This window comes from Trachemys scripta, chromosome 9, assembly GCF_013100865.1.
Source record: "Trachemys scripta elegans isolate TJP31775 chromosome 9, CAS_Tse_1.0, whole genome shotgun sequence".
Taxonomy (NCBI): Eukaryota; Metazoa; Chordata; order Testudines; family Emydidae; genus Trachemys; species Trachemys scripta.
The window spans coordinates 76,681,552-76,706,839 of NC_048306.1; the positions used below are offsets into that span (position 1 = coordinate 76,681,552).

At 42.6% G+C, this 25,288-nt stretch overlaps 1 protein-coding gene across 2 annotated transcripts in view; it reads left to right on the forward strand.

The window, feature by feature from the left end:
* The window catches only part of RNF13 (ring finger protein 13), a 126,375-nt gene that overhangs the window by 58,094 nt on the left and 42,993 nt on the right, over positions 1 to 25,288 (forward strand). For both annotated transcript variants that reach the window (XM_034780771.1, XM_034780770.1), the window contains exon 5: positions 21,617 to 21,704. In XM_034780771.1, the coding sequence (XP_034636662.1) occupies positions 21,617 to 21,704 (88 nt within the window). The remainder of the gene's footprint in view (positions 1 to 21,616; positions 21,705 to 25,288) is intronic.

Consider the following 25,288-nt stretch of genomic DNA (forward strand, 5'->3'; position numbering starts at 1 on the left):
CACCGCGTGGCTGGTATCAGGGAAGATCCCTGCAGAAACCAAACTAGGCCCCCGTCGTCGTCCCCCGCCATGAATTATCTGGGATGATCGCTGTACCCCTCCCCCCACCGCGTGGCTGGTAACAGGGAAGATCCCTGCTAGCCAAATGTGAAAAGCTCAGGGCCAATTCCCCCCGAGCTTGGCTAACTGCAGGGAAGGATTTCTTTTCAGCCACAGGCAAACAGCCCAGTAGGAATGGCCACCTCTGTCCCCTTAATTAAATTCCCGTATTTCAACCAGGTTACCATGAGCGATATCTATCACTCTCCTGAGGATTACACAGCGAGATAAAGAATGGATGTTGCTTGAATGCCAGCATGTCCGCGGCTCTGACCCGGAGCGACAGTTTGCCTCCTTTGTTTTTTGATAGGCTTGTCTGAGCTCCTTGACTTTTACGCGGCACTGATCTGAGTCCCTATTGTGGCCTCTCTCCATCATGCCCTTGGAGATTTTTTCAAAAATTTTGGCATTTCGTCTTTTTGAACGAAGTTCTGCTAGCACTGACTCCTCTCCCCATATAGCGATCAGATCCAGTACCTCCCGTACGGTCCATGCTGGTGCTCTTTTTCGATTATTGGCCTGCATGGTTACCTGTGCTGATGAGCTGAGCTATCTGTGGTCACCTGTGCTCTCCATGCTGGGCAAACAGGAAATGAAATTCAAATGTTCGCGGGGCTTTTCTTGTCTACCTGGCCAGTGCATCCAAGTTCAAATTGCTGTCCAGAGCGGTCACAATGGTGCAATGTGGGACAGCTCCCGGAGGCCAATACCATCGAATTGCGGCCACACTAACCCTAATTCGAAATGACAATATCGATTTTGGCGCTACTCCGCTCGTCGGGGTGGAGTACAGAAATCGATTTTAAGAGCCCTTTATTTCGAAATAAATGGCTTCGTTGTGTGGACAGGTGCAGGGTTAATTCGATTTAACGCTGCTAAATCCGAATTAAAGTCATAGTGTAGACCAGGCCTAAGTCCCCACCCATGCCAAGACACAAAGGAAGAAGGATGGGCTTGTGGTTGTTTTGATTAACTTGGGCTTGCACCTTTTCCAGTAACTTCACATTCCAACAGAGTTGAAATCACTAAATTTCACCTGATTTCACATCAAAACCTCAACTTTCCCATAACTTTGATGCTTAACCAGTTCACCCACAACTACTCTACTGCTTTGGCCCCTGTATTTTTGTAAAAAGTGCCATGGTATCTTTAATTACCACAAGCAGGCGGAAGGCAGATTTTGGTTTTATGTCATAAGAACGTAAGTCCCATCTTATAGGCATCATTTTCTAAATGAATAATGCGGTGCATTATATTGCCCTCAGCAAACCGAGAATTAAGCAAGATATCTTCATGCATACCCAAAACAGGGTTTGAAAAGTACAATGGAACTAAAATATATATGTATGTATGCACTGACCTTTTAGGAGTATGAACATGGAACAGATCCAGCTGTTTCCTCCTCCTCCTCTATTACGTGCAGTTTTGGCACTGACAATAGGTGAAAGGCAAGATGTGAAAAAATGATTTGGAGTAAATTGTACAGATTCAAGATTCTTTGAAATGTTAGCCTATTACTTATTCTAACATGTCAACATGCTAATCAGATCAGTATCTTGTGTGGGAAAAGATTTGTCATTAGGTGATGCTGTGTATTGAAATCCCACATGTAATTACATTACTTGTTTCTCAAGCATGTGATGAGGGTCATCATTGATAACTGAAGTGTATTGTTGACAGCCTGCAAGGAACAGAGCTTATTGTTGGAAGAACCTTTTGTACAGCCAGACAAGCTTTGTTTTCTTTTGTGGTTGGAGAGCAAATGAGTGTAGGCAAGTTGCATTGGGTTAGAATGGAGATGAATAATAATCTTATTACGGCGTTTGGGGGTGGGGGAGGGGAAATCTGCATTTTGAGTGACTAATCATTACTATGTAACTATAGTCACCCTTTCAATCATTCATCTTCTCTCCAAGCCCTTAGTTTTAAGGCAGGCTTACACGGTAGTATATTTAAAGACAGCCCAGCTCTCCGTCTCCATCTAAAAATGTAAAATGTAAATACAGTGGTTTCAAAAATAAAGTGTTTGATTTTCAGCCTGGCCTCAACTGCTCCTCCATTTGTGCACCTGTGTTTTGTGGTCACAAATAAAGAGATGCACACTATTCGCCCTTACTGATTGCAGGTTCCAAAACAGAGGCCAGCGTTTGAAAGTATGATCCTTTATATATAGTTTCGGTTACTTAATCATAAGCAGTTACACTGAACTAAACAAAGAATTGTCAAGTTTAATATTAAAAGCTTTGCCTTCGTATGCACAAAAGCATGTAGGGTATCTTCCTATCTCCCTGCCCCGATGTGCAACACACATAAGCATGAAAGGGTTAGAGCTATTGATAAATGTCAATAAATATTGATTTTACCATACATACAAAGCAATGAAAAAATATTTCCATCGATAATATTTGAAGTTTACAGATAAGCAGAGAAACAAATGCTGCTTGAGCACTTAAAACAAACTGTTAACACCACATGTTAAAACATACAAAGTAAATACCCATAGTTTGATTTAACAATTATAAAACTTTGAATTTCAACATCAGTTGTCAATAATTGTCTGACTCCCTCTATTCTTGTCCCTCCCCTAACTTCCTGCAACTATGAACATTTAACTATAAAAATAAAGCTAAGCAAATCAATGTTATAAAAAAAGATATTCTGCCAAACCTAAATACATTCAAACAAAGGCTCTGACCCTGCAACTTCTTGCATCCAAGCAGACTGCTGCAGCTACTTGGAGCCCTGTTGAAATCAGTCAGGGCCAATATGTAAGCTTACAGACAGTTTTGGGACTCTGCCAGTACCAAAATGCAGTGGGATGGGTAAGAGGCAAAACTTGCAATTGAATTTATTTTGTTTTAGAAAAGATCATGAAAAAAAGATAGATTGACACTTTTTTTCCAATAATTAAAGGGGAAATAGTTCAGATTTTAAAGTTCTGTAGGCATATCTGTGTCCATCCTCCACTGAGTAGCATGCTTGTAAAGAGTGGTACACGTATACTACAGTATATAGAAATATACCGATTTGTAGGGTGGTTTACATGTTCTTAATAGGCATTCTCTTTGTATATGATAATATGTATTCACAGGCCTTGGTATTTAAGTGCATGATTCTGCCTTTTGAAGAGCTGTTTACTTGAAAGCATCAGCTAATTTCTTAATGCAGTCTGTGTAGAGAAACCAATACCAGATTCTGCCCTTTAATTTCACAGATTTCTCTGTGCAGATCCTGTTGGAAAGGTCAGCAGATCTGCATTTCTGCCAGACTGGTTGGCATTTAATCCACAGGCTCATAGATAGGTTGCTACTTACACATACTTGCCCTGCAGTGTTTTGTAATGAGGCATTGAAAGGTTTACCTACTCATATCACTGGTTATAATATGGACTAGCATATTTCCTAGGTATCACATTATCAGAAACTCATCTATGTTTGTTACAATTTTTCATAATGAGGAAAGTCCATCTCAAAGAGGTCTGTTTAAGGTACATTCCTTGTTTTCTAGTTCTGTATGTATAGTATATATGTAATTTAAACAACAAAAACCTTACAACTCACAATACAGTGAAACTTTATTAATTTGCATTTGTCTAATCCATACAATTTATGATTCTCACAAAAAATCCTGGGTCCAATCTTGTGACATGATGATTTTCTCTTGTGAGGTGAGCTGTACATGTGACTTTCATAGGAGTTGCGGGCACCCGTCATGTCATATCATCTGGAAATTAGGGTCCAATGTTAAGTTACTAACCATTTTTCTGTCTGTGTTTCATTGTTTGCTCAACATTCTTATTGCTCTGCACCCAATACTTCTCATGCTGTAATGGTGAAACTTAAGATATCCTATGAGTAGCTTAAAGGGGGCACGTGGTTGGTGTAGACACGTACACACAGACTTTGCAAGAGATTCTAAACCAGCATTCTCATGCTATGAAATAAAGAGCAAATACCCAGATCTGTACAAAAATAAACCCTACACACCTTTCTCTGCCTCATTTTCCTCACCACTCCAGAGTTGCTTTGAGCTGGGGCTCAGGGTTGTTGAGGGCTATCTAGGATCCTTCTGTTTGTGTTTCAGAACCATTCTCCTAGGTCACCTCCTGACCGTGGCCAGTCCATCCCCTTCTCTCCTGTCCAAACTCCCTGCATGTCTCAGTGTGAGCCTTTGTCCAGTGATTTCTTTTATAACCTCCTGCTTGATCACCTCTGTCTGTCATTTTGTGGGGACTATGAAAAGAAATCTCATAGGAACTAAGGACCATCACATACTTCACCACCTTCCACTCCTGATTTAACCATTGTAAATGCGATCAGAATCAAGTCCATAAGTCCAGGTGTCATGTTACTAGATTAAACAAATTTTAAAAAAGTGTTTTTCCGTATTTATAGCTAGTGTATCCATTTTGTATAGTTCTGTAGTGATAAGCATTGCCTGAACTCCCAACCATATTTACAGTGGTTCTAAAATTGGTTTTTAAAATACTTGGGATACTCAAAGCGACTACATATTTCACAATAGAGTGGTTTTATGGCCCAGTACAGATATCAGGGATGTTGAGAAGAAGTTTGAGCCTGTATCACTTTGAAGTATGACAGGTAAGTGCCAGACTGTGATATTGGTACATTGTAGACCTTTCTACACCATGATTAATTCCACTGAGTAGTACTCCTGAAATCATGGTATAAGCCAGTGATTCTCAACCAGAGGTCTGGAGCCCCCAGGGAGTTGGGGTGTGTGTGTGATGGTATGCCACGAGCAGTTTCAGGGAGTCCGCCAAGCCAGGCTGGCATTAGACTTGCTGGGGCTTAGAGCACAAAGCCCACTGGATGGGGCTAAAGCCCAGGGCCCTGAGCCCCACCATCCAGGGCTGAAGCCTGAGCAACCTAGCTTTGCGGAGGCCCCTGTGGCACAGGCCTGGCCAATTGCCCTGCTTGCTATCCCCTAATGCGGACCCAGGCTTTTATATGCAGAAAAACAGTTCTTGTAGCATAAGTGGACCATGGAGTTTTTATAGCATGTTGGAGGGGCCTAAGAAAGAAAAAGGTTGAGAAGCCCTGGTATAAGCAACTTTTCAGACAGATTAAGTACATTGCAATCTGCCATAGACAGATTCCATTATCTCAACTAGGTAATAGAAAACCCATGGACTGGGACTTTTGAATGAAAGGGCAGGAATGAACAACAATGAATATTTTTGCAGGATTTTAAATCAGCCTTAGTCTGATCCATCCAGTTTAGATCAGTGTGTGGTGACAGATTCTGGCTATGCAACTGGAGTTGGGTGTTCTCTGTTATAAGGAGCATGAGCCTTGGCTCTGTATTTCTATGCTTCTAGTCTGCCAGAAACACTATGGATAAGCCAGCAAACGGGTGAAGGTTAGCTGGGCCATAGCATTTAGAGAAGAGAACATTGATCCAATATGTACACTCCAAAAAACCTTTTATTAAACTGAAACTTTAGTTGAAACTGGAGTTTACATTTTTATTTCCAGAGTGCCTTCATTTTAAAGCTCTAATGACTAGTAAGAATGATTTGCATCTGTTCACAGAATCATAGAATCATAGAATATCAGGGTTGGAAGGAACCTCAGGAGGTCATCTAGTCCAACCCCCTGCTCAAAGCAGGACCAAATCCCAACTAAATTATCCCAGCCAGGGCTTTGTCAAGCCGGGCCTTAAAAACCTCTAAGGAAGGAGATTCCACCACCTCCCTAGGTAACCCATTCCAGTGCTTCACCACCCTCCTACTGAAAAAGTTTTTCCTAATATCCAACCTAAACCTCCCCCACTGCAACTTGAGACCATTACTCCTTGTTCTGTCGTCTAGTACCATTAAGAACAGTCTAGATCCATCCTCTTTGGAACCCCCTTTCAGGTAGTTGAAAACAGCTATCAAATCCCCCCTCATTCTTCTCTTCTGCAGACTAAACAATCCCAGTTCCCTCAGCCTCTCCTCATAAGTCATGTGTTCCAGCCCCCTAATCATTTTTGTTGCCCTCCGCTGCACTCTTTCCAATTTTTCCACATCCTTCTTGTAGTGTGGGGCCCAAAACTGGACACAGTGCTCCAGATGAGGCCTCACCAATGCCGAATAGAGGGAAATTATCACTTCCCTCGATCTGCTGTGAATGCCCCTACTTATACTGCCCAAAATGCTGTTAGCCTTCTTGGCAACAAGGGCATACTGTTGACTCGTATCCAGCTTCTCATCCACTATAACCCCTAGGTCCTTTTCTGCAGAACTGCTGCCTAGCCATTCAGTCCTTAGTCTGTAGCAGTGCATGGGATTCTTCCGTCTTAAGTGCAGGACTCTGCACTTGTCCTTGTTGAACCTCATCAGGTTTCTTTTGGCCCAATCCTCTAATTTGTCTAGGTCCCTCTATATCATATCCGTACCCTCCAGCGTATCTACCACTCCTCCCAGTTTAGTGTCATCTGCAAACTTGCTGAGAGTGCAGTCCACGCCATCCTCCAGATCATTAATGAAGATATTGAACAAAACTGGCTCCAGGACCGACCCTTGGGGCACTCCGCTTAAAGTCAAGGAATAACACATCCACTGGTTTCCCCTCATCCACAGAACCTTTGCCTAGAGAGCATTAACTTTAGTCTCATACATAAATATTATGCTACTTTTTCTGAAGTAGGCTCAGAAGTATCAGCATTTCTAGGGGCATGATAGGACCATAATCCCAGTCTTTCAATTGAGTTCAGTGGATCAGACCCAGAAAGATTCCATTTACTTCAGTGGGCTTTGTATCAGGCCCTCTGGCTACAATATAGTATTCTTACAAATATATGTAAGAGCTGTTACAGCTAATGGGACTATTGATCTGATGTATGGGGGAATACACACACAGAGAATTGCCATCAACCTTGGTGACAGTTATACCTGTAAATCTACCATATATCAAGGGAAAATGAGACCGTTCTCTAAGCATAAAGGGTCCACAATAGTGGATCCTGTTACTGGATTAAAGCTTTAGGCAGCTTAGTCATCTTTAACAATGATAAATTACAGGATAATAAGAGATATGCCAAGGGAACAGATTTCTTTTGATTAGAAGACTATTTTGTAAGCAAGTCCTGATGAGGTATTGTATTACAGAAACCGAATTATTTCCCCTTTCAACAGTCTACACAGATGGTTTTAATTGGGGACTTCATGGAGGAGGTGGACTCAATTTTGTTCATTTTGTCACATTTTTGTTGCGTTGTGGGGGCTGATTCTCTTTACATCAAGGTCCCTGTACATGACTCTGGCAAAAAGAGGCTATGATGTAAGTGAGAATCAGGTCCATTTTCTCAAACTCAGTTTTACACAAGAATAGAGACTTCACATTTTGGACAGTTCCTTCATTAAATTAAATCGAATGGGAACACATTTATGTCGAGTTTATTGAAAAATATATTAATATAGTACATACTGGGTCAATGGCAGGATTTTTCATTGAAGTATAAATTCATTTGCTCCTGGCTAAAGTTAATATCCTTGAAACTTCTCATAATTTGCATTGACATTGATGTTGTAAAACAGACAAACATATTTTAGATTTCATACACAATAGATAGTTGAGTACTCAAAAATGTATCTCTAAAAGCTATAGTGGTGAGTTAACTCATGTGCATGCACAACTATCATATACATTCCCCCTTTGTGCATACTGCTGTATTGGTAAGTGGTTGTGAATTGTAAGCATGCCTGCCCTTTCTTACAATAGGGATTTTTGCATTGGTGTAATTATGCTGGTACAACTCCTCAATTTACACTGGGTCTACACTACCACTTTCAATGCTAAAACTTTAGTTGTTCAGGGGTGTGAAAAAACACCCCCCGAACAACAAAAGTTTTAGTGCTGAAAAGCACCAGTATAGACAGCAGTTTATTGCCAGGAGCCACGCTCCCGGCGATAAAGCAACCACCACTCATTCAGGGTGGGTTTTTTTTAAATTGCCAGGAGAGCTCTCCCCTGGCGATAAAGCACGTCTACACTGCCCACGTCACATCGCTGCCATGGCTGTAACTTAGGCAGTGTAGACATACCTGTAGATGTGATGCATTGGTGCAAAGTGAGTAGCACTGGTGCAATTTACCGCACATTGATGTAGCTACCCTGGTGCAAAAATCCCTAAAATTCTAAAGGCCTAAATTTAAGGGATTCATAAACATATACACAGAAAGGGGATGAAAGATTGAAATGACAGTTTTTGACTCCCTCTGCACCTGTGTATTAGTCTCTGTATTTAGCCTCTCATATCCTGGATACCCCCCAGATATATTTTATTACTAGTAAGACAAGAAAGGAACAAGTAAGGGCAAGAAAGGAACAAACATGAATGATGAAGGAACTGAAGGGCTGCAGTGCTTCTCTAATCTGTGTTTTTTATAATCTGCTAAAAAAATTGGCAGGCTTTCTCCTCTTAGAGGTTTAATAGCAGAGGCAGCCCTATGGTTTCATATACACCTCTACCTCGATATAACACTGTCCTCGGGAGCCAAAAAATCTTACCGTGTTATAGGTGAAACCGCGTATATCGAAGTTGCTTTGATCCACCAGAGTGTGCAGCCGCCCGCGCCCCCCCCCCCCGAGCACTGTTTTACCGCATTATATCTGAATTCATGTCATATCGGGGTAGAAATGTACTGGAAGTTGGGTATTATGAGTAAGTGAAAGTAAACTACAGTTGTCAAACTACATGGTTCTTTTCCTTACTAATTCCCCCAATTCACTCATTTGCAATGGGTCTCCCAATCAGTGCAAATTAAAGAGGCTTTACTGGGCTTTAAAAGCCAGCAGTAATCATTCTAACCTAATTTTAAGGTGGACTGGGAGCCAGTAGAATAGCTGAGAAGAAGAGTAACATGTTTGTTGAAATCAGAAAAATTTAAATGCACCATTGAATTGAGTGAACTATTACTATGTGATAGGTGGTTTAAAGAGATAAATTCACTAACCTTTGCTAATGTGGCTGTGCTCTAATTTTATATACTCCAAAATACATACCAACTGTGACACTGTATGGAATCTGGGGGACACTTGAGGATATTATGAATATAAATACTGTAAAATTGTAATGAGTTATGCCAGATATAACATTTTTGCAGATACCTTACATGGCCTAATTTGCCAGATATGATAATCTAATTTATGTGTTTGTATCACCTTTGCATTATGGGTTATAGATATGTATATATGTCTGTTTCAAAACTTGTGCTATGCTTCTGGGTGACATCCCCAGACAGTTTGGCATCAGCACTGCCAAGCCTGCTTGATGGACCATCAAGAGCCATCAACTATACAATTGACCCACTGAGAGAAGGCAGATACACCTTATGACTCAGCTAGGCATGCAGGGACATGCCTATGGACAGAACTCTGAGGCTTTCAAGCCATGTGCTGGGCAGCTTGTGTTTGAAACAAAGGAAGCATAGACCGCATGGCAAGAGACTATAAAAGACAGTTGCATTTTCTCCATTTTGTCTTCAATCCTGCTTCTTACCTCTGGAGGAACTTTGTTACAAACTGAAGCTCTGCACAAAGGACTGAATGACCCATCCAAGCTGTGGATGTGTTCCAGGGGGACTTTCAAGCCAGCAAACTCACCAGTACTGCTAGGCACGTGATATATGGACTTTGAAGTCTTTGTATGTATGTATGTGACTGTTTTACCATCTCTCTTCTTGTTCTTTCCTTTTCCTTTATAATAAACCTTTAGTTTTAGACACTGAAGGATTGGCTGGCAGCGTGGTATTTTGGGTAAGAGCCAAACCTATACTGACCTGGTGACGTGGCTGATCCTTTGGGGTCAGAAGAACATTTGTGTATATGTGAGCAGAGTTTAAAATAACTTCTCACTGTACTGGACTTAGGTGCTGATGGGAGCCAGAGAACTGGAATGCATAAAGGGGGCTGTGATTTCTTTTTTGCTTCTTGATAACCAGTGTGGGGGATCAGAAGCACAGTTTGTGACTGGTTGAGGAGAATAATTTCAAGTGTTACCCACCAGTCTTGAGAGAATCTGCTCTCCTTTTGCAGCCTGCTCTGACCTTGACATTTCCAGTGAGGGCTGCCCTGGGCATCATGGGTCACACCAATATGTTGCTGGACTTGTTCCCTAGCCCTGCTAGGAATTTTTCTTGTAAAAACCTAACACAGCTTTTAGTGAGGGTTAATACAGTCAGTAATTATTATCAAATTAGAGAATTAAGTAAGAATTATATAAGTTCTGTCAAGATAAGTAGCCATGACTTCAGTGGGAAAGTGATCAAATTAAGGAGTAAGGGCCAGATTTGTGCTTCAGTTAGAGCAGTTAAGATCCATGGAACCACCACTGAGACCTTATTTCAAGTTTGCACAGGTGTAATTGCTGTTAGAATTTATCCCCTTGTAGGAGAAATTCTGCTCAGTTTTATGCCCTGTGACATCAGTGGGATTTTTTACAGTATCAGAACACTCAGTTCATTTCCAGGAATTTCCTTCTGCTGGTGTGGGTTCAGCTTTCCTCCTTCTCAACTGAAAACATAACGCTCTCACAGATGCTATTTATCTGGTCTTCACAGTGAATCCTCAGTCAGATTGTAAAGTAATGCATATTACAGACCACTGTTTTGATTTGTGTTACTATCAGAGATACTTACGGATGCCAGCAAAGAACGGACTGTAATCCAGACAGAGTAGGATTTCAGAACTGGAGGCTCAGATTTGCATGTGAATTTGAAAACTAGAAGTGTTATCAGAGTTGAGGTGATGCTAAGCACCCTCAATTCCTATTGATTTAAGAGGGTTTGAGGGTGCTCAGCCCTTCTCAAGAGCAGCCCATAACAACCTTATTTTTCCATGGTAAAGGCAGCTCCTTCCACCAAGTACCCAGTACTTCTAAGCCAGGGTTCTCAAACACACGGTCCGGGGGCCGCATGCGGCCCGCGGAGCTGTTCCCTGCAGCCCCCCCACCCCCCCCCACCCCCCCCCCCCCCCCCCCCCGTCCCGGCCCCCCCCAACCCCCCCCCCCCCCCCCCCCCCCCCCCCCGTTATTTGATATGGCAGCTAAGCTCCCTGCTCCCCAATGTTTGGGGCCGGGTCTCTCCCCCGGCCCTGCCTGCTGCCCCCCCGCACCTCCCCCAAGTGTCCCCCGGCCTCACTCTGCACCCCCGCCTAGCCCCAAACTCCATCCCAGAGCCTGCATCCCCACCCCCTGCCTCAGCCCGGAGCCTTCACTCAGCACCCAAACTTCATACCACAGTCTGCACCCCCACCCCCTGCCCCACCCAAACTCCCTCCCAGAGCCTTAGGCAGGTGGGAGTGGAGTTTGGGGGGGCAGCTTCTGGGCACCACCAAAATTTCTACAAACCTGCCACCCCTGGAAGAGGCAGAGCAGTGGTGGAGTGTGGTGCAGCCCTGTGCAGTGCGGGGGCTTTAACAAAAGTAAATCTAACTAAGTGCATGTTTTGTCCTTTGAGTGAGGTGCATTACCGAGTGTATATATTTTATTAAAACCGCTTGGAAATGACTTGTTGTAGGAGCAGCAGTGATCTGTATGCTGTGTATAATGCTTAGCACTTTCCAGGAGGGAGGGGGGAGGAGCACGCTCGGGGGAGTGGGAGAAGAGGCGGGGCAGAGGCGGGACCTCATGGAAGGGGTGGAGTAGGGGTGGAGCCGGGGCCAGCGAGGGGGGGTGTCAGTGATGCGGCCCTTGGGCCAATGCACTAGTCCTCATGTATCAGAGGGGTAGCCGTGTTAGTCTGAATCTGTAAAAAGCAACAGAGGGTCCTGTGGCACCTTTAAGACTAACAGAAGTATTGGAGCATAAGCTTTAGTGGGTGAATGCCCACTTCATCAGACGCAAGTCCTCATGTGGCTCTTGTGGTCATTTGAGTTTGAGACCCCTGTTCTAAACACTTGCACCAAATAAGACCACCACGTACTTGGTGAAAGTACTTGGAAGAAATGTAAGCCTTTGTCTTCCCATCACGCTGCAGCTGTGCAGTTTGTCAGCATCTCCATGTATTAAGAAAGCTAAAAGGGCACCTAACAGAAGTGTTTAAATCTACTTTGACAGCTCTAACTTTGACATACAGTGAGCCTGATTCAACAGCCATTGAAGTCAAGGGGAGTCTTTCCTTTGACTTGAGTACACTTGGATGAGGCCCAATATCAATATTTTGATGCGGTTCCCTGTCTAGGTCTTCTTTTCTGTGCAACAAGCAAGCACATTGGATAACTGCTTCATGCATATCCCACATCCTTCAGTCCTGAAACCCAATTTTCATTTAAATTTACAAAAAAGCAGGTATTTTAGAGATAAGTTACACTGGTCTACAATTTTTGAGAAGTCGTCTGCTTCAGAGATAAAATGTGCTATTTATTATGTATTTTGATGTGCTGAATTCAAATATGACAATTAAAACAACTGATTGGCTACTGTTTCTGAGATATTTAAGTTTTTACATTTTATGTCTATGTATATTGTGTAGATAGTAGAGTTTTAATCATAAATTGTAAACCTAGGTCTTTTCATGTGTTTATGGTTGCTTTACATGAGAATATGTCACTTGTCCTGTTTATGTAACTCTTTAAAAATCAGCAAAAGGGTTATATAAATAAAACAAAAGGCAAAAAACTATTATGGACATAGTTTAGTCCTATTCAGTGTCTACTCGGCGCTTCTTGGCTTGTCTCTTGTATTCATTAAATGGAGCATCTCTTGTCACTGTCCAGCAATAGTCTGCAAGCATTGATGGGCTCCATTTGCCCTGATAGCGTTTTTCCATTGTTGCAATGTCCTTGTGAAATTGCTCGCCGTGCTCGTCGCTCACTGCTCCACAGTTCGGTGGAAAAAAATCTAGATGAGAGTGCAAAAAATGTATCTTTAGTGACATGTTGCAACCAAGGCTTTTGTATGCCTTGAGAAGGTTTTCCACCAACAACCTGTAGTTGTCTGCCTTGTTGTTTCCGAGAAAATTTATTGCCACTAACTGGAAGGCTTTCCATGCCATCTTTTCCTTGCCACGCAGTGCATGGTCAAATGCATCATCTCAAAGAAGTTCACGAATCTGAGGACCAACAAAGACACCTTCCTTTATCTTAGCTTCACTTAACCTTGGAAATTTTCCATGGAGGTACTTGAAAGCTGCTTGTGTTTTGTCAATGGCCTTGACAAAGTTCTTCATCAGACCCAGCTTGATGTGTAAGGGTGGTAACAAAATCTTCCTTGATTCAACAAGTGGTGGATGCTGAACACTTTTCCTCCCAGGCTCCAATGACTGTCGGAGTGGCCAATCTTTCTTGATGTAGTGGGAATCTCTTGCACGACTATCCCATTCGCAGAGAAAACAGCAGTACTTTGGTCTGCAGACTGGATACACAAGCAAGAGAGCAACAACCTTCAAATCGCCACAAAGCTACCAGTGATGTTGGTCATAGTTTATGCACCTGAAAAGTTGTTTCATGTTGTCATAGGTTTCCTTCATATGGACTGCATGACCAACTGGAATTGATGGCAAAACATTGCCATTATGCAGTAAAACAGCTTTAAGACTCTTCTTCGATGAATCAATGAACAGTCTCCACTCATCTGGATCGTGAACGATGTTGAGGGCTGCCATTACACAATCGATGTTGTTGCAGGCTACAAGATCACCTTCCATGAAGAAGAATGGGACAAGATCCTTTTGACGTTCACGGAACATGGAAACCCTAACATCACCTGCCAGGAGATTCCACTGCTGTAGTCTGGAGCCCAACAGCTCTGCCTTACTCTTGGGTAGTTCCAAATCCCTGACAAGGTCATTCAGTTCACCTTGTGTTATGAGGTGTGGTTCAGAGGAGGAGGATGGGAGAAAATGTGGGTCCTGTGACATTAATGGTTCAGGACCAGAAGTTTCATCCTCTTCCTCTTCCTCGTCTGACTCAAGTGAGAATGATTCTGGTGCATCAGGAACCGGCAGTCCTTCTCCGTGGGGTACTGGTCATATAGCTGATGGAATGTTTGGATAATGCACACTTTTTCTTCTTTGACACACCTATTCCAACTGGAGGCACCATGCAGAAGTAACAATTGCTGGTAGGATCTGTTGGCTCTCTCCAAATCATTGGCACTGCAAAAGGCATAGATTTCCTTTTCCTGTTCAACCACTGGCGAAGATTTGTTGCACAAGTGTTGTAGCATATGTGTGGGGCCCGCCTCTTGTCCTGATCTCCAATTTTGCAGCCAAAATAAAGGTGATAGGTTTTCTTAACCATAGTGGTTATACTGCGCTTTTGTGATGCACACAAAGTTCACACAAGTACGAGGCATCTCTGCTCACTTTAGCTAAACAGAAATGTGTCCCTTTGCAAAATCAAACCCTGACAAATAAGAGAGCACGACACTGTATGATTTCTAGAGCTGATATAGGGCAATTTGTTCAGCAGAGTGATGTAAGCTTCGTTATGATTGCATCATCCATGACTTCTAGGAATAACATGATGCAATTCATATCATGTATGACACAATACCAGCTTCAGATTGCATCATTCATTGTTTTGCCTAAAAAGCAAGTACTGTCCAACCCAGTCATAGATTTATTCATAGATCCAGTCAAAGATGTATTTTAGTCATTTCTGGTTTAAATTGAGATCCCTTCCCTTTATAACTCACTTATCCTCCGCCATTCCCAAGTCAAGGGTCGTATATACTGACCCAATAGCATATCTTGAAAACTAGAGCCAATCAACAATTTTAAGCATCATTTTCATTCTCGGTGACCCAGAATTAGTAAAGTTTGACTACATTTATTTCAGAAGCATTTTGGCTGTAGAGCAGTGTTATTAATGTTACAGGAAATTTCAATAGCTTGTAGGTATAATGATGCTATAAAATTTACTAGTAAATTCTTAGTTTTAACTGTCATTTTGCTCAGATTTGTTTGAGCTGATTTTTATTACTTTGACTGGTTTGAGAGGCCTTTCATCCACTACTTTTGTAATATCTTCTCTATGTTATCAGAAGCCAAGCTTCATCCTCTGGGGTTTGAAACAAGTTACCTCAATAGCACTCATATGAACTCTCCCCAAAATATCAACTGATCTTAACATCAATATATACACTTTGCACATTGAGGATTTGTTACATACCTCAGAGACTAGTTTGGTTTCATGCAAACTGTATTGTGTCTTTACATGGGCTTCACATACTGTCATTTCTTTGTCTTTGATATGTAAAGAATGCAGTTCTTTATATTGTATATAAAAGTATTCTTCAATACAGTGGAAATAGGATTTTTAAGGCTTTGACTGGGAAGCTTTAGTATTGGTGTAACTTAGTTGGTTTGATCTGGTCATCTGTGGGGAAGATACAATGGGACATAATTAGGGTGACCAGATGTCCCAGTTTTATAGGGACAGTTCAGATATTCAGGGCTTTGTCTTATATAGGCACCTATAACCCCCCACTCCCATCTCAATTTTTACTCTTGCTATCTGGTCATCTTAGACATAATTAAACCAAAACTATGACAGCAGTCTGTATTTTTGTAATCTTGTGTATGCTATATAAGACAGAATGCTGGCATATGGAGAGTGGAAAAGAAATTTTTTGAAATGGAAACCAGGATCAATGTTATATATCAGTAATTATATTAATATAGACAGAGTAGAGAAAAAGGTATAGAGTAATGTAGCATATGGGCTAAAACCAACATCTGATGGAGAAATAAAAAAAGCCTACATGACAGGAGAGAAAGATGTAGAAAAATAGCAGGATTAAGGGTCAGATCTCTCAGTTCCATAAAAAGCATAGCTTTTTTAATAAGTGAATCTTATTTCAGTCCAAAGTCTGCTCTCCTCTGACTAGGTTGAGTTTTTCTGCATCTTGTAAATATATGCAATGGATTGTTGTTCCATTGGAATGGGTAGGGGAGAGGGAATTAATAAATTGATTTAAAAGTATTGAGTTTCAAAATAGCTAAAACTTGGGAGGGAAATATAGAACATTTTTAATTATAAGAGACTAATGCACCTAGGTAAACATTCACTTCTGGTTCAAAACAGAATGGACAGATGGGGTTGCATGTGACAAGTAAGAGCACACTTAGCCTACTATTTCCTTCCCTCTGTGGAGAAGCCTTCTAAATCCAGGAAGGAGTCTTGAGGATTTATTTTCATTTTCTTCTGCCTCATACTCTCATGGCCGTGCTTCATGATGAACATTATCGTTCTGGCCAAAGAAGGAAGAGTGTAATTCCTTATTCTGTTAGAAGTGACCCTGCTGAGCAATGCCATGCACTCCCTTCTGAGTGAGTTGGGTCTGCTGGCCTGGAAAAATACAGGATACCTGGAGCAGAAACTGAACCCCAGTGTTTTTTGGGATAGCGTAGAACCATTCCTGACCTACATCACATCACATTTACAGATGCCTCCCTCCCATTACAGCCTATCCATAAACACATCCTTCCACTTACACTCATTTATGATAGCAAAACCCTGAAGCCAGCACCCATCCATATGAGCATTTCTGTGAAATGCACATAGCGAACCCATCCTTGGAGTTGGTGGGACATAAGAGTACCTCTAACACTAAATTGGCCAAAGTCTCAGGTACTAATCATAAAGGCGTTGCCACTACTACTCAGGTTGAATTAGTAGCTTACTCAGTTGATTTCAATAGGATTTCTTGTGGTGTAAGATACTGCTTAACTTCAGCAGAATTGGGCCATATATAGTTTAACCTTACCATACATTTGGGACCTAATCCTGATCCTACTAAGGTAAGTCGGAAAATCTGTATTAACATTAGTGGGAGCAGAATGAGCTTTTGATGGATATGCAGAATAAAAGACTAAGTCATCAGAAATAGCATATGATTTTAAGTTCCAAACGCAATTTTCCTTGAAACGTTTGTCAAGACTGTGTTCTAGACCTGAAGCTATACTTATTCATATTGCTCAGAAACTCTTAATCACACCTCTTCCAGATAGTATTTCTTGTTTTAGGTGTGGGTTGCTTTGCACGTTTTGTTATTCATTAATCTTCCTTCTCTTAGGGGAGTCCTTTCGTTTCCTCTTCAAACCATATGTTTGGTGGCAGTGCATTTTGTAAGTGTGCAGCCTTTCACGTATAGCTCTTATAAAGAGAATTAGATTATATTGGCATCTTGTATTCTTAAAAACAACAACTGTTACTTTGTTTAAACTGTAATAGAATTTTTTGACACATATGGGTTGGTTTGTAAATATGGGAGAGCTTTCCTTTTTTGTACTCCCTCTGCAGGGTATCCTGTATGTTAATCAAACTCCTGAATGTTTTGAGTTTTATGCTATCTGCTAAAGGTTCTGTAAACACATGTACCTTTGATTTTAAAGGAATGCTGTGGATGTACTACAGTTTGGGAACTCATGCTTAGGTTAAAATTGAAAGAATGTCTTAAAGTTTACTTTAGTGTTTGTGGCTTTGTTTAATTCTTGCACTTTTCCTGGCTTCAACAAAGAAAGTCTGGACAATTTCATTTTCACTTTACTACTTCACTGGGACAATAAGTTAGGAATTAAAATTTTAACTTGAACAGAACAAAGTAAGAAAACATTGAAAGGGCAGTTCTGATTTTATATCAGGTGACCACTAACTGTATTCATTCTTTGAGAGATTCAGGGTAAAATTTTTAAGTATGCTTAATTGACTCAGGAGCTAAGTTCTACCAAAAGTCAGTAGAATTTAGGACCCCAAGTGCCTTCAATACTTTTGAAAAGTTTAAACTTTTATTCTAAAAAAGAGGAATTTGCATTAAAATTGAAGTTTCAACCAACAGTTTGACAGTGTCTACAAAAATCATTCAAAGTGATAGTGGACCACTTTTTCCAGTACGGCATGTTAAATAAATGTATAAGTCTCACAATAAGAAATGTTTCTCCATGGATGAATAGTAACTGATAATTGTGTGCAGTGTTGTAGCAATGTTAGTATCAGGATATTAGAGAAGGTAGGTGAGGTAATATCTTTATTGGACCTACTTCCGTTGGTGAGGGAAACAAGCTTGAGCTTTCACAGAGCTTGCTCAAAAGCTTCTTTCAGCAACAGAGGTTGGTCCAATAAAAGGATACCTCTCCCACCTATCTGATCATTTTTATCAGAGAGACATGTGGATGAAAAGGATCTAGGGGTTATAGTGGACGAGAAGCTGGATATGAGTCAACAGCATGCCCTTGAAGAAGGCTAACGGCATTTTGGGCTGTATAAGTAGGGGCATTCACAGCAGATCGAGGGAAGAGATCATTTCCCTCTATTCGACATTGGTGAGGCCTCATCTGGAGTACTATGTCCAGTTTTGGGCCCCACACTACAAGAAGGATGTGGAAAAATTGGAAAGAGTCCAGCGGAGGGCAACAAAAATGATTAGGGGGCTGGAACACATGACTTATGAGGAGAGGCTGAGGGAACTGGGATTGTTTAGTCTGCAGAAGAGAAGAAGGAGGGGGGATTTGATAGCAGCCTTCAACTACCTTAAAGGGGGTTCCAAAGAGGATGGATCTAGACTGTTCTCAGTGGTACCAGATGACAGAACAAGGAGTAATGGTCTCAAGTTGCAGTGGGGGAGGTTTAGGTTGGATATTAGGAAAAACTATTTCACTAGGAGGGTGGTGAAGCACTGGAATGGGTTACTTAGGGAGGTGGTGGAATCTCCTTCCTTAGAGGTTTTTAAGGTCAGGCTTGACGAAGCTCTGGCTGGGATGATTTAGTTGGGGATTGGTCCTGCTTTGAGCAGGGGGTTGGACTAGATGACCTTCTGAGGTCCTTTCCAACCCTGATATTCTATGATTCTATGATCAAGATTGAGAACAAGTGCTACCATAGATAAAGTAAAGAATGCAAATAACTTGATGAACGGAGTACTCCCTCTTTGGCTTTGACCTTTATGCCATTTTGGTGAGTGATGTTTTTGGGAAGTCTTTTTTCACTTCCTTTCCATCTCTTTATTTTGTCTTCACTTTGAAGTCATCTTTATCCACAAGGCCATCGCACAGCTATACTATGAAGGTCTCAGTTTTCAGGCTTGGCCTGGAGACTCTGGTTTTTAGAAGTACTAATGCAAAACTGGAAAGCTAAGATCATTAACATATTCCACACCATGATTTCAGTCCCTTGGGATGTGAAATCTGGCTATATTTTTTCTAGTTTTGAGGATACAGGTCTTGACTCTAGACCAAATATGCTTCCTTCAAAAACACAGAAAGCTTTGAACAGCACTATGCAGTATATAGCTGCTGCAGCAGCTATTAGTCTGCTGGAAAAGTCCCTGTCTTCAACATTAACTGGCCAGCATGTATTTTATAAGCATAAGGATTACCGGACAATGGGATACGTAGGCTATATCCTTATGAAGAATGTAGCATCAAAGTACTTTTAGTAAGCCCATATTTAGTTAGGATGATGCATGGAACACACTGGACCCCATGCAATAAACAATGATAATGCAAGAGATCAAATTCACACCACGGAATTATCAAATCCTACCAAACGAGAAGCTGCTCATCCCTAGTAGATTGCTGCTGTCATGACTGAATGAAGTTATTGCTTCACAGTGGCAGCTTAGGGAGCAGTTATCACCACTCTGGCAACCCAAGGGAAACTACTGCTCCCTTGGTAGCCAAATAGGGGCTGCTTTTCATTGGGCAGGAAAACAGAAAGTGAAGGAAGGAAGAAAATAATTTTGGCTCCAAGTACTATATGTATTATATTTAGGCTGTCAAGCCATTTAAAAGATTAAGTGTGTGGTTAAACAATAGAATACCATTTTAAATATTTGTGGATATTAAATACATTTTCAAATATATTAATTTCAATTACACCACAGAATACAAAGTGTATAGTGCTTACTTTATATTTATTTTTGATTAAAAATATTTTGTTTTTACAGTGCAAATGTTTGTAATTCACCTCATACAAGTATTATAGTGCAATCTATCATGAAAGTTGAACTTACAAATGTAGAATTATGTAAAAAAACTGCATTCAAAGATAAAACAATGTAACACTTTAAAGCCTACAAGTCCACTCAGTCCTACTTCTTATTCTGCCAATCACTATAACAAACAAGTTTGTTTACATTGACAGGAGATACTGCTGACTGCTTCTTGTTTACAATGTCAGCTGGTGGCTAGATATTCACAAGAAAGTGTCAGAGACAGGTCAAGATTTTACTTTGGGCAGGAGACAACAGGTCTGGAGTAGGGAGGTAGATCTGAGGTATCAGCATAAAGATGGCAGTTTAATATGTGCTTGCAGATGACATTACCCAGAGATAAATGTACAACACTGTCACCTTGAATGGGGGATAAAGTAAAGGGCCTCTGATGCTTATCCAACCCAAGTGATCTGACAGTCTAAAATATTTTTATAAATATGGGCTCAGATCATTCAATTACAGCCAAGGAGTTCACTGTGCAATTCTACACAGGGGTTTAAAAACAGCCTTTGCAGTCTCTGGATGATCTTTTGGCATAGTTTAGGACAGTTTACAGACCCCACGGGCCCTTTAGCAGCCACATATCAGTGAAGCATAGGATAGCCAGAGGTACAATGCCATGACTGGTTTCAGAGTAGCAGCCATGTTAGTCTGTATCCGCAAAAAGAACAGGAGTACTTGTGGCACCTTAGAGACTAACAAATTTATTTGAGCATAAGCTTTCGTGGGCTACAGCCCACTTCTTCGGATGCATAGAATGGAACATATATTGAGGAGATATATATACATATACAAAGAGCATGAAAAGGTGGGAGTTGTCTTACCAACTCTGAGAGGCCAATTAAGTAAGAGAAAAAAACTTTTGAAGTGATAATCAAGATAGCCCAGTACAGACAGTTTGATAAGAAGTGTGAGAATACTTACAAGGGGAGATAGATTCAATGTTTGTAATGGCTCAGCCATTTCCAGTCTATATGACTATACCCCTTACACTGGCAACAGGGAGGATGCAGGACTTGCTATGTCAGCTCTGTACAATGGAAGAATATCATGCACCATGGTGATCTAGTCATGTCTAGCTAAGCTGAATTCAAGGCCAGAATATGCCGCAATGCAGCTGCTTTGCATTGCACCTTAGGATCTGGTCCATATTCATAATTCTGCACTACTGTGATAACACATTAGTGATATTGTGAACTGACAAGTTAGAGATCCAAGCATGATCTAAAGGCAAAGATTATGACTTACATGTAATGTTAAAGATAAGTACTGATGAATCAAAATAAGTTACTCTCTTGATTTTCAGATATGACAAAGACTTTAAGATAAAAAGTTGAAGATTTTAGGACTAATTATGTAAACATGAAACCTGCCTGTACAGAACTGATTTTTATACCTTCTTAGAAAGAATACAGTAGCATCCTATTTTAGGAATATGTGGTTGTTTGAAAGAATAATTCCTTATTTCTAAATGAAAGTGGAGTCATTTGCACTCCTAGAATGTTGTAAATCAGTATCTTGTTTTATTGTAGAAGATTGATATATTAATATAACAAGTACTGTATATGACTTACAGGTTTTAAATGCACAGAGAGCTGGATACAAGGCAGCTATAGTTCACAATGTTGATTCTGATGACCTAATTAGCATGGGATCCAACGACAGTAAGTACAGGTATCACTTCTCTACTATTTGAAAGTTATTTCACCCACTATAGTATATGGTATTAACTTCAATTTATTATAATCAGGAGTTCCCCCTTGTTTTAATGTATTTAAGATGTTAGAAGCTGCTATGTGCACGTATGTGCATGCTTTATATTAGGTATATATATATATATGGTATTTGCACCATTATGGTGTTTGTGTTCTGTGCAAGCATTGTTCTGTCTATTCTCCTTGTTAAAATTTTGGTTCAGCTTTTCCATGGAAGTCAAGTGGTTAAAATTTATGAGCAAGAAGAATATGATTGGCCCAATAAACAGCTGGGATGATGTCAGTTCTCTTTTGTTATTACTGAAGTAGGAATACAGCAAAAAATAGTTACTGCTGCTCCATGGGATGAGGATCCAAAACATATTGTAATTTTTGGGTAGGGAGTCTTTTCATGCTCACTGTTCTGTGCACAGCTGTCTGTTCACCTAAATAACCTCCAAAGGATTACACATGTACATACAGTTTTTCACTGGAATAAATGAAGGTATTCCCAGAACATAGCATACAAGAGGTACAATTCTAGTGTTTGCTGTTTTGATATGATACGTTCATTAAGTAGTAAGTTGAGAACATATTTGCAAGGTGGCTGAAATGTCAGTTTCCTCTTGTGGTATGTATTTCAGTGTTTAATGAGAAAGTGTTCATGTGATTTACTGTTGAGGATTTAAAATGTTCTTTATCTTTACAGTAGCACACTGCCACATAATCCCACTGTTGCCAAGAAAAAATATTCAATTTCTACTATTGCATATTTCAGATAGATTCCAAATATTGGTTCTCTCTTTAGTGCTGTTAGTTTTCTGTGATATTTTGATCCTTTTCCTTCACTTTTCTTCAACTGATTGAGTACTGAACAGGAACATAACTGTGAACAAACACTATTTCCAGATAAAGAGACACCTTTCAGTGAACTGAGAAATTCACTTTCAACAGACAAAACACTATATTGTGGGAAAGCTGCATGAAGTGTTCTCAGTGAAATCCCCAAGCATGTGATTCTTGCTTGGTTTCAAGTTTAGCTATAAACTCAAAATGCAAGAGAGGTTTGCAAGAAACCTTTGAAACAGTTTCAAGTGACCATGGGCCATTATACATTTTTTGCATTGCACTCAGAAAAGTATGGTTCCACATAGTTTCTTTGGGAAACCTGAACACTTTGATGTCAACCAAATTTCACTGGAACTTTGGATTCATTCAACCTTGAAACTTAAAGTCACAGATGCAAACCCACATGAACTGAAACCAAGTAAGATGTTCCCCAGGAGTCCTGGGAAGCAAACCCAGACACTTCACACAGCTTTAGTTAATACATAAATGGAGCCTGTCTTGTTAGCTGCCCTACATTTTGCACCTCTCTTTTAATATGTACCTTTATATATTTGCTTGGGCAGCAGCCTGTAGTTATAGTTATGGCACAGGACTGGGAGTCACCTCTGACACTTCAGGCCTGAAGTGTCAAACTAAGGATCCAAAATTAGAGTCTGCTTTTGAAAATTTAGACCCTAACCCAGGGGTGGGCAAACTACGGCCTGCAGGCCAGATGCGGCCCATCAGGGCTTTGGATCTTGCCAGCGGGATTGCCACTCCCATGGTGCTGTGGGCCCCGCACCGCTGCTGGAAGCGGCCGGCACCATGTCCCTGTGGCCCCTGGGGGAGGGAGGGCAGAGGGCTCCTTGCACTGCCCTCGCCTCCAGGCACCGTCCCCTGCAGCTCCCATTGGCCGGGAATGAGGAACCACAGCCAATGGGAGCGTCGGGGGAGGTACCTGCAGGGGAGGTACCTGCAGAGCCCTCTGCCCACACTCCCCCAGGGGCAGCAGGGATGTGGTGCTAGCCGCTTCCGGGAGCGGCATGGCGTGGGGCCAGGGCAGGCAGGGAGCCTGTCTTAGCCCCACTGCGCGCCACTGCCACTCCAGAGCTGCTCCAAGTAAGCGGCGCCGGGCCAAAGCCCGCACCCTGAACCCCTCTTGCACCCTGCACCCCAACCCCCTGCCCTGAGCCCTCTTATACACTCCACACCCCTCCTGCGCCCCAACCCCTGCCCCCCGCCGCCCGCCGCACCCCCCCGGCCCCCTGCTGCACCCCTCCTGCATCCCAACCCCCTGCCCTGAGCCCTCTTGTGCACTCCACACTCCTCCTGCACCCCAACCGCTGCCCTGAGCCCGTTGCCGCACCCCTCCTGTACCCCAACCCTCCTGCTGCACTCTGCACCTCCTCCTGCCTCCTAACTTCCTGCCCTGAGCCCCCTCCCGCACCCCCCCCTCCCCCCCACCCCCCGCCCTGAGCCCCCGCTGCACCCCTCCTGCACCCGAACCCCTGCTGCACCCCTCCTGCATCCCAACCCCCTGCCCTGAGCCCTCTTGTGCACTCCACACTCCTCCTGCACCCCAACCGCTGCCCTGAGCCCGTTGCCGCACCCCTCCTGTACCCCAACCCTCCTGCTGCACTCTGCACCTCCTCCTGCCTCCTAACTTCCTGCCCTGAGCCCCCTCTCGTACTCCCTCCTGTACCCCAACCCCCTGCCCTGAGCCCCTTCCTGCACACCGCACCCCCTCCCACACAACCACCCCCTGCCACAGCCCTAAATTCATGGCCCTGCATGCAATTTCCCCACCCAGATGTGGCCCTTGGGCCAAAAAGTTTGCCCACCTCTGCCCTAACTTTTCTACACTTTTGTGTCTCCATCTGTCAAGTAGGGACTAGTACGTCCCTTTCTCACAGGGCCAAATTCACTATTGACTTAAACAGTTGCCACTCCGTTGAATTCAGTGGAATTGAACCCACTTGGTAAGTTGTTCCTCCTGTGTGTAAGACACATTGAGATGGACCATAGAGTAGCACAAAATGTATTGTATGGATTTCTTGAGTTAGAGCTCTAAAAAGCTATTTCTATTTCAGATGCACCAGTGACACCTCAAAGGGTGCAAGAAAGTTATCTAGGGTTACCATCTGTCCGGGTTTCCCCGGACATGTCCGGCTTTTTCAGCATTAAATGGCCGTCCGGGGGGGATTTCTAATCAAGTAGAAATGTCCGGGATTTCCCCCTTCCCCTTGTGCGGCGTGGCTGATTGGACGCCTGGCCTGATTGAAACTCGCTCGCAGCCACTAAGGCCTCTAGCAGCCAGAGTCCCTCCCCCTCCCCCGCTCCCTCCTCCCCCACAGAGCAGCGGGGGGCTGTGTTTAATTCCACGTGGAGCCTGCATTTCTCCCTCTGCTGGGTGAGCGGGGGGAGCAGGGCAGGCGGCGGGGGGTGTATGTGCAGAGGCTGCAGGGGCGGGGGGGTGCAGAGGCTGCAGGGCGAGCGGGGAGCAGGGGGCACAGAGGCTGCAGGGTGAGTGGGGAGCAGGGGGCACAGAGGCTGCAGGGGCGGGGGGGTGCAGAGGCTGCAGGGTGAGGAGGAGCAGGGCAGGCAAGGGCATAGGGGCTGCGGGGCGAGTGGGGAGCAGGGAAGCACTTAGCAACCCCCAACCAAGATCAGAGCGGGAAGGAGGAGGGGGAATGCAGGGTGCTCAGAGGAGGGGGCAGAGTTGGGGC